At 43.0% G+C, this 18405-nt stretch overlaps 1 protein-coding gene across 2 annotated transcripts in view; it reads right to left on the minus strand.

Moving 5' to 3' along the window:
- Positions 1 to 18405, minus strand: part of mtor (mechanistic target of rapamycin kinase) — a 134837-nt gene that overhangs the window by 36282 nt on the left and 80150 nt on the right. For both annotated transcript variants that reach the window (XM_071371596.1, XM_071371595.1), the window contains exons 31-34: positions 15922 to 16022; positions 14227 to 14342; positions 4926 to 5003; positions 4269 to 4376 (exon numbers count right to left, since the gene is read on the minus strand). In XM_071371596.1, coding sequence (XP_071227697.1) covers positions 4269 to 4376; positions 4926 to 5003; positions 14227 to 14342; positions 15922 to 16022 — 403 coding nt within the window. The remainder of the gene's footprint in view (positions 1 to 4268; positions 4377 to 4925; positions 5004 to 14226; positions 14343 to 15921; positions 16023 to 18405) is intronic.

An 18405-nucleotide genomic window follows, 5' to 3' on the forward strand; every position in this document is an offset into this window, starting at 1 on the left:
GAGACAGAGACAGACCAGAGAAGAGACAGAGACAGACCAGAGAAGAGACAGACTAGAGAAGAGAGAGACAGACCAGAGAAGAGAGAGAGACAGACCAGAGAAGAGAGAGACAGACCAGAGAAGAGATAGACTAGAGAAGAGACAGACCAGAGAAGAGACAGAGACAGACCAGAGACAGACCAGAGAAGAGAGAGAGACAGACCAGAGAAGAGAGAGAGACAGACCAGAGAAGAGAGAGAGACAGACCAGAGAAGAGAGAGAGACAGACCAGAGAAGAGAGAGAGACAGACCAGAGAAGAGAGAGACAGACCAGAGAAGAGAGAGACAGACCAGAGAAGAGAGAGAGAGAAGAGAGAGAGAAGAGAGCGAGAAGAGACAGAGAAGAGACAGAGAAGAGACAGAGAAGAGAAGAGACAGAGGAGAGCGAGACAGAGAGAAGCGATAGAAGATAACCGGAAAAGGAAGAGAAGAGAGAGATATGAACTGCATTCAGTGCACTGTAACTCACCACACCTACTTTTAGGTTTTCAATCTGGCGTTCAGTCTGAGCGTGTACCAACCCGACAGTGGCCTTAAGAGACCTCCAAAGATTGTTTTGATTCCCAATTAGAGTCGGTGGTAATGGATTTAACTACACACAGCACATGGATCCAGTACATTTTTTGTTTGGGTAATTTTCTGGATAGACTGGTGTGCGTATTGAGTTGCACAGTCTTGGCCGGCGACCTCATTTTCCTTCAGAGCGGTGGTTTTGTGGCCTCTAATTTTGTCTTTTATCAAACTGTACAGGATATAATTCTAATTATCAATAAAAAAAATGATAATCATTGTAATCAAAATCCGCCTGTCAGGAAGCATACGTTTGGAACAGGTTTGACAAGGATTACAATTGAAATAAGGAAAGTTAAGGATGCTTCCCACATAGTTGTAATTCCTCAAGTTCATACTCTCGGGTAAATGAACAACTCAATAAGGGAATACAACTGAACTGTCTGTGTTACCTCAATACCAACAACAATGGTTTCAACTGCACAGGAGTCTGGCCGAGCAGTAGTGCATCCGACTCTGGACCACATGGTGCCAGGACAATAATCTCTCCCTCAAAATCAGCAAGACGCCATGCATCGAAAGGTGCTGATCGTGGACTACAGGAAACAGCAGGGGGAGCATACCCCCATCCATATCGAAGGGGCTGTAGTGGAGCGGGTGGAGAGCTTCAAGTTTCCGGTGTCCACATCACTGAGGACTTAACGTGGTCCACACACACCAGCACAGTCCTGAAGAGAGCACAGCAGCGCCTTTTCTCGCTCAGGAGGCTGAAGAGATTTGGCATGGGCCCTCAGATCCTCCAGAAGTTCTATAACTGCAACATTGAGAGCATCTTGACTGGCTGCATCACCGCCTGGTATGGAAACCTGCACCACCCTCAACAGAGGGGTGGTGCAGACGACCCATTACATTACTGGGACCGAGCTCCCTGCCATCCAGGACCTTTATACCAGGCCCAGAAAATTGACAAAGAATTCAGCTACCCAAGCCATGGCATGTTCTCTGTGCTACTGTCAGGCATCACCCCTGGTGAGACAAAACCGTGACTCGTCAGTGAAGAGCACTTTTTGCCAGTCCTGTCTGGTACAGCGACAGTTGGTTTGTGCCCATAGGCGACGTTGTTGCCGGTGATGTCTGGTGAGGACCTGCCTTACAACAGGCCTACAAGCTTCTCTCAGCCTATTGCGGACAGTCTGAACACTGATGGAGGGATTGTACGTTCCTGGTGTAACTCGGGCAGTTGTTGTTGCCATCCTGTACCTGTCCCGCAGGTGTGATGTTCGGATGTACCGATCCTGTGCAGGTGTTGTTACACGTGGTCTGCCACTGCGAGGACGATCAGCTGTCCGTCCTGTCTCCCTGTAGCGCATTCTTAGGCGTCTCACAGTACGGACATTGCAATTTATTGCCCTGGCCACATCTGCAGTCCTCATGCCTCCTTGCAGCATGCCTAAGGCACGTTCACGCAGATGAGCAGGGACCCTGGGCATCTTTCTTTTGGTGTTTTTCAGAGTTGGTAGAAAGGCCTCTTTAGTGTCCTAAGTTTTCATATTTGTGACCTTAATTGCCTACCGTCTGTAAGCTGTTAGTGTCTTAACGACCGTTCCACAGGTGCATGTTAAATCATTGTTTATGGATCATTGAACAAGCATGGGAAACAGTGTTTAAACCCTTTACAATGAAGATCTGTGAAGTTATTTGAATTTTTATGAATTATCTTTGAAAGACAGGGTCCTGAAAAAAGGGCAGTTTCTGGGGGTTTTCTGGGTTTATACAAAAGTATGTGGACACCCCTTCAAATGAGTGGATTCGGCAATTTCAGCCACACCCGTTGTTGACTGGTGTAGAAAATTGAAAACACAGCCATGCAATCCCCATAGACAAACATTGCCAGTAGAATAGCCTTACTGAAAAGTTCAGTGACATTCAATGTGGCACCGTCATAGGATGCCATCTTTCCAACAAGTCAGTTTGTCAAATTTCTGCCCTGCTACAGCTGCCCTGGTCAACTGTAAGTGCTGTTATTGTGATGTGGAAACGTCTAGTAGGAGCAACAACAGCTCAGCTGCGAAATGGTAGACCACACAGGCTCACAGAATGGGACTGGCAAGTGCTGAAGCGTGTAGCGCGTAAGAATCATCTGTCCTCGGGTTGCAACACTCACTACCGAGTTCCAAACTGCCTCTGGAAGCAACGTCAGCACAAGAACTGTTCATTAGGTGCTTCATGAAATGGGTTTCCATTGCCGAGCAAACACACACAAGCCGAAGATCACCATGCGTAATGCCAAGCCTCGGCTGGAGTGGTGTAAAGCTCGCCGACATTGGACTCTAGAGTAGTGGAAACGCGTTGTCTGGCGTGATGAAACACGCTTCACCATCTGGCAGTTTGATTGACGAATCTGGGTTTGGCGGATGTCAGGAGAATGCTACCTATCCCAATGCATAGTGCCAACTGTATAGTTTGGTGGAGGAAAAATAATGGTCTGGGGATGCTTTTCATGGTTCAGGCTCCTTAGTTCCAGTGAAGGCAAATCTTAACGCTACAGCATACAAAGACATTCTAGACGATTCTGTGCTTCCAACTTCGTGGTAACAGTTTGGGTAAGGCCCTTTCCTGTTTCAGCATGACAATGCCCCCGTGCACAAAGCGTGGTCCATACAGAATTGGTTTGTCGAGATCGATGTAGAAGAACTTGACTGAACAGAGCCGTGGTCTCAACCCCATCGAACACCTTTGGGATGAATTGGAACGCAGACTGCGAGCCAGGTGTAATCGCCCGACATCAGTGCCCGACCTCACTAATGCTCTTTCGGCTGAATGGAATCAAGTCCCTGCAGCAATGTTCCTACATCTAGTGGAAAGCCTTCCCAGAAGAGTGGAGGCTGTTATATCAGCAAAGGAGGGAGCAATTCCATATTAATGCCCATGATTTCTGAATGAGATGTTTTATTTATCTAACTGCATCGTTGCGAAAGAGCTTTCAATTAATCATTTCACTGTAAAGCCTACTCCATTTGTATTGGGCTCATGCGATGAATACAATTGAAATTCCCACAGAAAAAAATCGTTCCTCAAAGTCTAGCCTGTCGGAATGTTGGGCCAGCAAGATCAATTCCCTGAGCCGACAAGGTAAAATTCTGTCTTTCTGCCCTTCAGCAAAGCAGTTAACCCCCAACAACAATTGCTCCATTTCATTTGACTTCATATACCAAAGCAGAGGGTGATTTCATATACCAACCTCACTAGGTTCCTTCAAAGTGAATGGACAGTGTCCTAGTTTGTCCAGATGTCTGCAGGGGGCAGGTAATATCAAGTGAACAGGAAACGCATGTCAAACTCCTCAAGACGTATGGAACATTATTCAGACTGAAGTGGTCTCCTATGCACTGTCATCCCTCAAGTTTATGTTTAAGGTGTGTGTATCATCCATTCCTATCACCTATATCCTTTTCCACATGCTCCCTTAACCACCCTCTCTCACGTGTGTGTGTGTGTGTGTGTGTGTGTGTGTGTGTGTGTGTGTGTGTGTGTGTGTGTGTGTGTGTGTGTGTGTGTGTGTGTGTGTGTGTGTGTGTGTGTACGTATGAATGTATACATGCATATATTTTTTTGTCTTTGAATGTGTGTGCGTGCGTCCGTGGGTGTGCCCGTGTGTGTATGTGTGTGTGTGTGTATATGAGTGTGTGTGTGTGTCAGCGCCCCTCTCCAGTGTGTACCTGTAGCCTTTCCCACCAGGTGTCTCGGATGATGTCCCTCCTCTCCGGGACCAGCTTGTACTGGATGACCTCTTCCAGCTCCGACAGCATCTGACACGACACCATGGCCTGCACAAGAACAGCAACACTCAATCACTGTACAGCACCCCCTCCTCTGGTAGCACTTCCTTTCAAGGCACTACATAAGGACAACATCACTCATTCATAAGCTGCTCATATTTAATGGAGAACCACAGGTTGGTGTGAGGTGATACAGGAACATGAATGATGTCATAATGGCAGTTTCAGTAAGTATTACTTAATGGATTTGAGTGTATATGTAGTACTTTTCCCACCAGGTGCTCAAAGTGTATTTACAGTAAATACATTGTTTCCAGTAAATGCATAATTGTAGGGCTACCTGACTAAACAAACGTTTAGACTTTTATCTGTATGTGGTGGATAGCTGTATGATCTCCTTTGACCATTTTCACTAAATATGGAAAAGACCGCTAGCACTCTCAAATCAAATATTACTTAGATTTATTACCGGCAGTCAAAATGGACACAAATTGACTATAAAGTTATATGGGCAAATGTTCTTGTGAAACATAATACTGATGATAATAATTTGGTGGGTGCTAATATTTGTCCTCATTAGGAGAGTGGTGTTCTTACCCCATACGCTCTGCTGTAACTCTCTCCAGCCATGGCTGTCAGCTCCGCATCCAATAGATCTCTGGCCTTGTCGATACACTGGAATAACACGCACACAAACACACACAAAAATGACTTTTTGGTTACCAACTGGGAAATGGAGAGCTTCATACAGAAAGCAAAGTAAAGTCAGACAGCATTAAACTTAAAGCAAATAAAAGTGAAGGATCAATCGGTGAGGTTGATAGGTGAACATATGTCATCCACATGTCTGCTTCTCAGTCTCTCTCTCTCTCCCTCTCCATCACTCCCACCCTACAGTAAGAATAAGGAGTCAAATGGGACCATTTCCATAGTAAAGACACGGGACTCGAACTCAGAACATCCCGTGAGGGAAGCAAAGGATGCATCCCCAAATGGCACCCTATTCCCTTCATGGTGCACTATTTGTGAGCAGAACCCCAATGTGCAGCATATAGAAAATAGGGTGCAATTTGAGCTTCAGACTTAGAATAGACTCTAGTTCCCCAAATCACTCCAACCCATACTTGTGTCAACTCTGGGCACCTCTACCCAGACAAAACCAATGGGTTTGGACTTAACCCCATTCATACAACAACCATCCTCTTAGGGCTGGACGGTATAACGTGTTTTACTGTATACACCGGCATTTATGCACGGACCGGTTTGGGTTTTTACTTTACCTTCTATAATGGTATTTGAATGTTTGGTTTGTTAAATGTGATACGCCGTGTGTAACGTCCATTTTTATAGTTTACTCCGCTACTTGAGTCATCCCTCTCCGCTCTCTCTCTCCACGCCGCTTTCCACACAGACCTAGTCCCACCCCCTGTCACTCAAGGAGCGCATTTGTTGTTGGTTGACCACGAGACACTTTCGTTCAGTCTGCATGGTCAATGCAGCACATGCAACAATGTTGATGACAACGATGTTGTTTCCACTTTGATCTTAATATAAATCCACAAGCGTTCTATAATTACAATATTAGTTTGTGTTTCTTACATCTGCAAACAGCTTGTTTGTATTTTCTTAGCAAGTTAAGCTAAATGCTAATCGCTAGTTTAACTAGCTAATAAAAGTACTGAGTCAGAGCAAACGTAGCTAGCTAATACAGCCTGATACCAATATGGTGGATGCTTAAATCAGCATGGTGTTTGTGCAACAGTGACGGTCTTCTAAATCAAAGACGAATAGGTGAAGCATGATTATGTTGGCTATATGAATAACACTGACCATCACTTTGATTCCTACCCTGTCAAAATAACTCGTTCATGGCATTTTCATTCGTTGTCATGTCAAACACTGTATTCAAAGTGCCCACTATTATTTATATTCTAACTATAGAATTATAATAAACATTCTATTTCCATGATTCTAAAAGTTCACCCAAGTGTTTTGATCAACATTTGGTTAAAAATAAGGCCTAGTATTTTTACCAATATCTTGGCAGTGTGGAAATGATCTCAAATGAGCGCAGGAAATGCAGAAATTGATGGAAGTGCAGGAAATGATTTTAGGTTAAAGTTGAATTGAACAGTATAAAACGGATGGAGAAAGACCCATTGAAATAATGTATAATATATGTGTTGACACCCTAGGTTCACGCACTGGAATAGTACAGTCCTGGAATAGTACACCAGTGAGTCCTGGAATAGTACACCAGTGAGTCCTGGAATAGTACACCAGTGAGTCCTGGAATAGTACATCAGTGAGTCCTGGAATAGTACATCAGTGAGTCCTGGAATAGTACACCAGTGAGTCCTGGAATAGTACACCAGTGAGTCCTGGAATAGTACACCAGTGAGTCCTGGAATAGTACACCAGTGAGCCCTGGAATAGTACACCAGTGAGCCCTGGAATAGTACACCAGTGAGTCCTGGAATAGTACACCAGTGAGTCCTGGAATAGTACACCAGTGAGTCCTGGAATAGTACACCAGTGAGTCCTGGAATAGTACACCAGTGAGCCCTGGAATAGTACACCAGTGAGCCCTGGAATAGTACACCAGTGAGCCCTGGAATAGTACACCAGTGAGCCCTGGAATAGTACACCAGTGAGTCCTGGAATAGTACACCAGTGAGTCCTGGAATAGTACACCAGTGAGTCCTGGAATAGTACACCAGTGAGTCCTGGAATAGTACACCAGTGAGTCCTGGAATAGTACACCAGTGAGTCCTGGATTAGTACACCCTATTTTGCCTTACCAACACAGACACATTGAGTTACTTTGATTCAGCCAGCCACCCGGCTTGTTAACACAAAATGAAGCAATTATGGGCAGGCAAATGAACTGCTGAGGACTTGCACTTTGAAACTACTCTCTGACAGTTATGTAATAGTCGTCGCCAATCTCATTACTCTTCCACAAAGCATCCCTGCTACATTTTGACTTGGTATTAAGTGAACATACAAAACATTCAGTGCGAGAGAGAGAAAGAGAAAGAGAAAGAGAGAGAGCTGTATCGAACGAGTCACAAAGAAAACAAAGAGATCTTTTTGGAAAGCCCCCCTATCTTATTGTCATGTGAAGGCTGTATTCTGTACACTGTCATTACCCAGGGCTAGAGACAGATGAGGGAGGACAAGAGGCTTTTCCAACACAGCTGTTGCAGCATGCCTAAAAGCAATTATGATTTGGGCGAGGGGGGTTATTGCGTGCAAAAATGCACAATAAGGAGGTGGATGGATGGGCCCCTGAGATCAGGCCACAATGAGACTGGTTATTTAGCGACTTGAGTCAGCAATTAGTAATTTTACCTTAGCCAGTGTTATTCAACGTCCTTTTTAGATATATACAATACCAGTCAAAAGTTTGGACACACCTACTCTTTCAAGGGTTTTTCTTTATTTGTACTATTTTCTACATTGTAGAATAATATTGAAGACATCACAACTATGAAATAACACATATGGAATCATGTAGTAACCAAAAGTGTTAAACATAACTAAATATATTTTACATTTGAGATTCGTCAAAGCAAACCCTTTGCCTTGATGACAGCTTTGCACACTCTTGGCATTAATAAGCAAAGAGAAAATACGGTCCATTATTACTTTAAGACATGAAGGTCAGTCAATACAGAACATTTCAAGAACTTTGAAAGTTTCTTCAAGTGCAGTCGCAAAAATCATCAAGCGCCATGATGAAACTGGCTCTCATGAGGACCGCCACAGGAAAGGAAGAACCAGAGTTACCTCTGCTGCAGAGGATACGTTTATTAGTTACCAGCCTCAGAAATTGCAGCCCAAATAAATGCAGTAACAGACACATCTCAACATCAACTGTTCTGAGGAGACTGTGTGAATCAGGCCTTCATGGTCGAAATGCTGCAAAGAAACCACTCAAGGACACCAATAAGAAGAGACTTGCTTGGGCCAAGAAACGCGAGCAATGGACATTAGACTGGTGGAAATCTGTCCTTTCTGATGAGTCCAATTTTATTTATTTTTTTGTGAGACGCAGAGTAGGTGAACGGATGATCTTCACGTGTGGTTCCCAATGTGCTTTGCTGGTGACACTGTCAGTGATTTATTTTGAATTCAAGGCACACTTAACCAGCATGGCTACCACAGCATTCTGCAGTGATATGCCATCCCATTGGTTTGCACTTAGTGGGACTATCATTTGTTTTTCAACAGGACAATGACCCAACACACCTCCAGGCTGTAAGGGCTACTTGGCCAAGGAGAGTGACGGTGCATCAGATAACCTGGCCTCAACAATCACCCAACCTCAACCCAACTGAGATGGTTTGAGATGAGTTGGACCGCAGGGGGAAGGGAAAGCAGCCAACAAGTGCTCAGCATATGTGGGAACTCCTTCAAGACTGTTGGAAAAGCATTCCAGGTGAAGCTGGTTGAGAGAATACCAAGAGTGTGCAAAGCTGTCATCAAGGCAAAGGGTGGCTACTTTGAGGAATCTGAAATATAAAATATATTTTTTATTTGTTTAACACTTTTTTCGTTACTACATGATTCCATAAGTGTTATTTCATAGTTTTGATGTCTTTACTATTATTACTACAACGTAGAAAATAGTAAAAATAAAGAAAAACCCTGGAATGTGTCCAAACTTTTGACTGATACAGTATACAGTCGTGGCCAAAAGTTTTGAGAATGACACAAATATTAATTTTCACAATGTCTGCTGCTTCAGTTTGTATGATGGTAGTTTGCATATACTCAAGAATGTTACGAAGAGTGATCAGATGAATTGCAAAGTCCCTCTTTGCCATGCAAATGAACTGAATCCCCCAAAAACATTTCCACTGCATTTCAGCCCTGCCACAAAAGGACATCATGTCAGTGATTCTCTCGTTAACACAGGTGTGAGTGTTGACGAGGACTAGGCTGGAGATCACTCTGTCATGCTGATTGAGTTCGAATAACAGATTGGAAGCTTCAAAAGGAGGGTGGTGCTTGGAATCATTGTTCTTCCTCTGTCAATCATGGTTACCTGCAAGGAAACACGTGCCGTCATCATTGCTTTGCACAAAAAGGGTTTCACAGGCAAGGATATTGCTGCCAGTAAGATTGCACCTAAATCAACCATTTATTGGATCATCAAGAACTTCAAGTAGAGCGGTTCAATTGTTGTGAAGAAGGCTTCAGGGCGCCCAAGAAAGACCAGCAAGCGCCAGGACCGTCTCCTAAAGTTGATTCAACTGCGGGATCGGGGCACCACCAGTACAGAGCTTGCTCAGGAATGGCAGCAGCCAGGTGTGAGTGCATCTGCTTGCACAGTGAGACGAAGACTTTTGGAGGATGGCCTGGTGTCAAGAAGCCACTTCTCTCCAGGAAAAACATCAGGGACAGACTGATAATCTGCAAAGGTACATAGATTGGTGCTGAGGACTGGGGTAAAGTAATTTTCTCTGACGAATCCCCTTTCCGATTGTTTGGGGCATCCGAAAAAAAGCTTGTCCGGAGAAGACAAGGTGAGCGCTACCATCAGTCCTGTGTCATGCCAACAGTAAAGCATCCTGAGGCCATTCACGTGTGGGGTTGCTTCTCAGCCAAGGGAGTGGGCTCACTCACAATTTTGCCTAAGAACACAGCCATGAATAAAGAATGGTACCAACACATCCTCCGAGAGCAACTTCTCCCAACCATCCAGGAACAGTTTGGTGACGAACAATGCCTTTCCAGCATGACGGAGCACCTTGCCATAAGGCAAAAGTGATAACTAAGTGGCTCGGGGAACAAAACATCGATATTTTGGGTCCATGGCCAGGAAACTCCCCAGACCTTAATCCCATTGAGGATTGACCACAAGTTCTCAAGAGGCGGGTGGACAAACAAAAACACACAAATTCTGACAAACTCCAAGCATTGATTATGTAAGAATGGGCTGCCATCAGTCAGGATGTGGCCCAGAAGTTAACTGACAGCATGCCAGGGCGGATTGCAGAGGTCTTGAAAAAGAAGGGTCAACACTGCAAATATTGACTCTTTGCAACAACTTCATGTAATTGTCAATAAAAGCCTTTGACACTTATGAAATGCTTGTAATTATACTTCAGTATTCCATAGTAACATCTGACAAAAATATCTAAAGACTCTGAAGCAGCAAACTTTGTGAAAATGAATATTTGTGTCATTCTCAAAACGTTTGGCCACGACTATATATAAAAAATGACCAACAAAAAAATGAAGAGTACAGATTATTGAATGGGATAATATACAAATGTGTTTGTGAAAGATAATTTGTGAGAAAAAAAATGTTGAGTACATTTGTTTATTAGTTTCTTTTTTAATTTTGAGAAGAGATCAACATTTAATGAATTGGTTATTTGTTGATCTAAAAATCTATATTGATCAATTTGAAGGTTTGGTCCTTAGATTTGGGGTGGGGCTGCAAGAAATGATTGCCAAAAAACTGGGGTCCCCAGAAATTCTAGCGGGAAAAGATTGGGTCCCCATTGAAAAAGTTTGAATACTGCTGCCTTAGACGTACTGATATTTTAATGGTAGTGTGGCTATAGCATTGTAGCATTATCTGTATTCTGGAAAAACAGGTAGGGGCCCGTGCCATGACAAATCAACAGGACCTGTTAAATCTATCATACGAAAGCCAGAAGACAAGGATAAGGAAAACCATTGTTTTAAGAGGAGTGCACCAGGCGGTTTCCAAATCATGTGACTTTCGGCAATATGGTCTGTGGTACTCTACAAAAGTATGTGGACACCTGCTCGTCGAACATCTCATTCCAAAATCCTGGGCATTAATATGAAGTTGGTCCCCCCTTGACTGCTATAAAAGCCGCCACTCTTCTCGGAGGGCTTTCCAATAGATGTTGGAACATTGCTGCGGGGACTTGCTTCCATTCAGCCACAAGAGAATTAGTGAGGTTGGGCACTGATGTTGGGCGATTAGGCCTGGCTTTACAGTCGGCGTTCCAATTCATCCCAAAGGTGTTCGATGTGGTTGAGGTCAGGGCTCTGTGCAGGCCAGTCAAATTCTTCCACACTGATCTCGACAAATAATTTCTGTATGGACCTCGCTTTGTGCACGGGGGCTTTGTCATGCCGAAACAGGAAAGGGCCTTCCTCAAACTGTTGCCACAAATTTGGAAGCACAGAAACGTCTAGAATGTCATTGAATGTAAACCACTACTAAAGGACACCAATAATAAGAAGAGACTTGCTTGGGCCAAGAAACACGAGCAATGGACATTACACCGGTGGAAATCTGTCCTTTGGTCTGATGAGTCCAAATTTGAGATTTTTGGTTCCAACCGCAGAGTCTTTGTGAGACGCAGAGTAGTTGAATGGATGATCTCCACCTGACGTTGCTTCCAGAGGCAGTTAGGAACTCGGTAGTGAGTGTTGCAACCGAGGACAGGCGATTTTTTACTCGCTATGTGCTTCAGCACTCGGCAGATCCGTTCTGTGAGCTTATGTGGCCTACCACTTCGCGGCTGAGCCGCTATTGCTTCTAGACGTTTCCACTTCACAGTAACAGCCCTTACAGTTGAGCCTGCAGCTCTAGCAACCTATGACGGTGCCACGTTGAAAGTCACTAAGCTCTTCAATAAGGCCATTCTGGTGCCAATGTTTATCTCTGGAGATTGCATGGCTGTGTGCTCAATTTTATTCACTTGTCAGCAACGGGTGTGGCTGAAATAGCCGAATCCACTAATATGAAGGGTGTCCACATACTTTTGTATATATAGTGTATATCATGGCTATATTGGCGCTGTAAATGGTCGTTGTTAGGGAAAGCAATATTGTTGTGTCTAACGGGAACACTATAGGAACAGATAAATAATTTCCGCTGATTTACAACATTGACTTCTCATGCAGATGCATGCTCTCAACCTCCCAGGACACATCACTGCTACCCCAAAGAAAGTAGCAAAGTACAACCGTCTGGAATTGAAAGACTTAAGAGCAAGGATTACCAAGCATATCCGGAAGACAACTGAGCTCATGTTGACATTTTTGCTTTAACCCTTTCCCCATCTGGTTTTCATTCAGCCTCATTCAATGAGAACTGGCTCATCGTCAGATAATCACCTTTTTCCCTTTTCAGTGGCAGGAAACCTATTGGCCACACCTGGAGTTAATCAGAATTAGATGGGAGACAAAGGATCGGGGGCACGCAGGGTGCATGTCTCTGGGGGTTAAGGTAAAAGAGTGACTGGCTGGATGGGTCTACAGAGGTAGGAGGAACACAGGTGTGCACCGATGTCAGCGGTCGATCCAGACCATCCACTGTCATCTAGCCTGGATGGATCGACCCCCAGAGACCATGAGCTCATTGCAGACTCCATCGCTCATCCCACAAGGAAGCTCATCTTATGGGACAGACTTTGTTGATACCTTACTTCTTTATTTTGCTGCACGGTTTAAGTTACGATGATTTACGATTGGGAGTTACCTAATGATTCCACACCAAGGAAGTGCCACATGTTAAAATAAAAAGCTGTTGGATGTTTTATTCCTTCAATTTAAGGAAGAATTGAACAAATGGAATTCTTGTTGGAGCATTTGTGTGGTCATTGATACATGTATACTGAACAAAAATATAAACGCAACATGTAAAGTGTTGGTCCCATGTTTCATGCAATGAAATAAAAGATGCCGGAAATTTTCCATATTCACGAAAAGCTTATTTCTCTCAATTTTGTGCACAAATGTGTTTACATCCCTGTTCATTTCTCCGTTGCCAAGATAATCCATCCACCTGACAGGTGTGGCATATCAAGAAGCTGATTAAACCGCATGATCATTAAACAGGTGCACCTTGTGCTGGGGACAAAAAAGGGCCACTCTAAAATGTGCAGTTTTGACACACAACACAATGCCACAGATGTCTCAAGTTTTGAGGGATGTGCAATTGGCAAGCTGACTGCTGGAATCTCCACCAGAGCTGTTGCCAGAGAATTTAATGTTAATTTCTCTACCATAAGCTGCATCCAACGTCGTTTTAGAGTATTTGGCAGTATGTCCAACCGGCCTCACAAACGCAGACCATGTGTATGGCGTCGTGTGGGCTGCCCCATGTCGCAAGGATCTGTACACAATTTCTGGAAGCTGAAAATGTCCCAGTTCTTCCATGGCCTGCATACTCACCAGACATGTCACCCATTGAGCATGTTTGGGATGTTCTGGATCGACGTGTATGATAACATTTTCCAGTTCCTGCCATATCCAGCAACTTTGCACAGCCACTGAAGAGGAGTGGGACAACATTCCAAAGGCCACAATCAACAACCTGATCAACTCTATGTGAAGGAGATGTGTCGCGCTGCATGAGGCAAATGGTGGTCACACCAGATACTGACTGGTTCTCTGATCCATGCACCTACCTTTTTTTTTTACGGTATCTGTGACCAATAGATGGATATCTGTATTCCCAGTCATGTGAAATCCATAGATTAGGACCTAATACATTTGTATATGAATTTACTTAAATTGACTGACTTCCTTATATGAACTGTTACTCAGTAAAATCTTTGAAATTAATGCATTTATATTTTGTACGTTAATGGAAAAGGCTGTATTTTTTTTTGACCTTTCACACCTTGCTATGAAATCTGCAAAAGTGCCTGGCCAGCATAATTTAGGAAAATGTAAAACCTACATGAAAAACTATTAACCTGTTGGGTAATCCTGGGTTCGCATTTGTCAAGTATGTGTTTCACTTACTCTTACCCCCACCTAAAGCAATGTTGCCTCTATTGAGTTCAATTTAATAATATTGCCGTTTGATCACTTTCATGTTACTTCGCCAAGGATTTTAATAACTTTCTTTGCACCCTGTCTAGGGGAAACAATGGATGCTGATGTCTCTCACCTGCTGAGCCAATGAGAAGAGGTCCTGATGCAGAGCGAGCACGGCCCTGTAGAAGGCTCCATCGTGTGTGTCCCTGGGGATCATACATGTATACTCCTCCATGCTGTCCCAGTGGCCTACACACACACACACACACACACACACACACACACACACACACACACACACACACACACACACACACACACACACACACACACACACACACACACACACACATATAAGCTGTGTGGTTGTACCCCCACCACATGACATGAAAGCCCAATGTAGTGTAATATCAAAATGTCTGTTTCCTCAAGACCCTAATAAAAGTCTGAACCCAGTGCTAAGGGTTCAATTATAGCGACTTATTTATAAGTCCTAATATCAGCCAGATATGTAATGATTCAAGAAAAACCATAAATCATAATTATTATTATTTAAGGCTGCAATATGTAACTTTTTGGGCGACCCCGACCAAATTCACAGACATTTGAGTTATAGATATGTCATTCTAATTGAAAGTAAGTCTAAGAAGCGGCAGATCTGTTCTATGTGCACTATTTCTATGCTTCCCGTACTTAAGTTTAGTTTTTGCGTCTTTTACTTTCGGTTTTGTACACCACGTTCAAACAGCTGAAAACACAATTTTTTGTTATGGAAAAGATATTTCACAGCGGTATAGACGGTAAAATGATTCTCTACACTAAACTTGCTTGTTTTGTCACAAATTGAAATTAGGCGAACTATTAGAATTTTAGCAACCAGGAAATGAATGCTTAAGTTTCCTCAGACTGCAGTCAGTGTTTGGGCATTTATGGGGTGCATGGGGGCCAGTGGCTGAGTACTGTGTTGGGGTTACGGATGAGGTTCTAACGTAATGAAGCCATAGGCTTCCTGGGCTCCATAAACAGCACGCATGGTCTTGATCAGAAAATAGACTGGTGTAAGCTGAGGTAGTGTTTTTCTCCACCATAGAACATTATGATATGGTTACTTATGGGTGGATGCATTCCCATCTGGATGGTTGAGCTGTCACTATTATCATTACGGCTTGGCTTCAGTTCCAGCCAGTCAGAGAAAATGGAGGCCCGCTTACTGTAAAGCGCTCCCAGAAGAGCTCTGTGGCAGAGGTCTGGCGAACAACATTGCGTTCTGAAATGTGTCCACTGTTCTTATGTACCAATTGCTTTTTGAATGTACAGGCATCTGCATATTAAATGATGTCAATTCGTTGCTGGTCATTTGCACAATAACTGCTCTTACTTTAGTATTTCAATACTCTAACCGGTTGTCACTGTTGTCACTGTGGTTGTCACTGTTTTTAATGTTGTTTTTATTGTTGTAACCCCGACTTCACTACACATTTCCCAATTGGGACAATAAAACTATTGACTGATTTGCTAGCTGTATTGCATTTGATCAATTACATTATTGTGACTATAGTATATCAAATACAGTGAGAAATGAGAACTTGTTCTCAACTTGCCTACCTGGTTAAATAAAGGTGAAATAAATAAATAAAAACAGGAAAATACAAATCTGTACATGGTACCTTCATACACCATTATCTATAAAATGGGTCTGCTTTGGTCAAACCATTTTATAATAGTTATTGGATTGAATTATTAAAGTAGTCATAGAGCAATATGATTGCTATAGTAATTTGAAGCATTTTGTAAAAAGGCTGATGCAGGGTTGAGTGAGAGCTCTTACCTAGACCCCAGGCTGCAGCGGCTGCCATCCGTGCCATCTTGGCCTGCGTATCCTCAGTGACCAGAGTCCACTCCTCACAGCACTGCTGGTGCAACTGTCCCCTGTGCAATGAAAATCATTTTTTTTTTTAAATGGTGAATTCTTTGCTACATATTTTTGTTTGCGGACCTACTATATTTTTGGGCGACTGAACCCTGATACACACACAAACACGCTTTAGGAAAAGTTAAGGGACAAAACATTTTAGAGGCCATCCTCTTGGCGGCAGACACAAAATGTTGCTAATTTCCTGCAATTGTACACATTTTGTCATGGTGCTGAGAGAAAATGTGACGTTTTAAAGCAAATTTAGGCAATATATTATAACATAATCAATGCCATAACACTTTTAGAATTTTAGATTCTAGATATGGTGGTTGTTCGTTCTCAAAGATGATCTTATTAAACAAGATATACAGTGGGGAGAACAAGTATTTGATACACTGACGATTTTGCAGGTTTTCCTACTTACAAAGCATGTAGGGGTCTGTAATTTTTTATCATAGGTACACTTCAACTGTGAGAGACGGAATCTAAAACAAAAATCCAGAAAATCACATTGTATGATTTTTAAGTAATTCATTCGCATTTTATTGCATGACATAAGTATTTTATACATCAGAAAAGCAGAACTTAATATTTGGTACAGAAACCTTTGTTTGCAATTACAGAGATCATACTTTTCCTGTAGTTCTTGACCAGGTTTGCACACACTGCAGCAGGGATTTTGGCCCACTCCTCCATACAGACCTTATCCAGATCCTTCAGGTTTCGGGGCTGTCGCTGGGCAATACGGACTTTCAGCTCCCTCCAAAGATTTTCTATTGGGTTCAGGTCTGGGCCCCAGACCGAGGGTGATTGACCGTCATCTTGAACTTCTTCCATTTTCTAATAATTGTGCCAACAGTTGTTGCCTTCTCACCAAGCTGCTTGCCTATTGTCCTGTAGCCCATCCCAGCCTTGTGCAGGTCTACAATTTTATCCCTGATGTCCTTACACAGCTCTCTGGTCTTGGCCATTGTGGAGAGGTTGGAGTCTGTTTGATTGAGTGCGTGGACAGGTGTCTTTTATACAGGTAACGAGTTCAAACAGGTGCAGTTAATACAGGTAATGAGTGGAGAACAGGAGGGCTTCTTAAAGAAAAACTAACATGTCTGTGAGAGCCGGAATTCTTACTGGTTGGTAGGTGATCAAATACTTATGTCATGCAATAAAATACAAATGAATTACTTAAAAATCATACAATGTGATTTTCTGGATTTTTGTTTTAGATTCAGTCTCTTACAGTTGAAGTGTATCTATGATAAAAATTACAGACCTCTACATGCTTTGTAAGTAGGAAAACCTGTCAAATTGGCAGTGTATCAAATACTTGTTCTCCCCACTGTAGCTCCATTATCTTTTCTATATACTTTATATCTGGTTTTAGTGGCTTAATTTTACACAGATTTCGGGTTATTTTCTTTTTACATATTTTTGGGAGTGGCGGCAACGATTTAGCAGCGGTGGTCCGTCGCTACTAAATTAATATAGGGGAAACACTGAAAGACAAGGCTCGGCTGAGTGTCAAATGAAATGTAATCTTTACACTAAAATGTTTCCAATTTCCACCACCAAACCCCATTTGATTTGTTCATTGACCAGTAAAGCCCGCGGGACTGGCACGGAATGAAAAGAGAAGGGGACAGAGCTGAATAATGGATGCTCAGCTTCACTGAGAACTTGGCTGAGTCTACCTTTTTTATTCCCTGGTGAACATGATCCAGCCAGCCTGTGACCACGGTCCTGATCATATCAGATATCACTGTAAACAAACTAATACTAATGTTCTCTTCGATTTGAACTCAACCGGGACAAAACGTACAACCAGTACTGCGTGTGACCGCGTGTCTTCACCCGGCTCCATATGGGTGGAACCCTCAGCGCATGCACACGTTTTCAGGGGGAAGAACATTGGATGAGTGTGGCAACAGATTAGATGGGGTGAGTCATACAGGTTTGTGTCTGGTAGATATGAAGTGTTTCCCAGCTAATGCATAATAATAGGGGGGTTAGAACACCACAAAGCCCCAGTGTGCTACAGCCCTGCATGTCTCACGTAGCATAACGCTCCGTTGTCAAGGGCATAACGGAAAGTGCTACGGCTATCGGATGACTCAGCAGCCCATTACTCAACTCAATGGAGGTAAATTCCACTTGAAATTAATCTAAAAATAAATAGAGGGAAATTGAAAACAGACATTATTTCTTGGTACTTTGTTTTGGTATAGAGCGGAGTGTGAGCACAAATGCCTGATCATTCATTTAGTCTGTGGTAACCTTGCCAAACATGAAAGGAACATGGAACTAGAATAAAACTAGCAAAAAGCATGAATTGATGTCCACCCAAAAAAGCTGCAGAGGTGCTGATTTACGGAATAGTAAACTTATGAAAAAATAAAGAAC

The sequence above is a fragment of the Salvelinus alpinus genome, chromosome 28 (genome assembly GCF_045679555.1).
Source record: "Salvelinus alpinus chromosome 28, SLU_Salpinus.1, whole genome shotgun sequence".
NCBI lineage: Eukaryota > Metazoa > Chordata > Actinopteri > Salmoniformes > Salmonidae > Salvelinus > Salvelinus alpinus.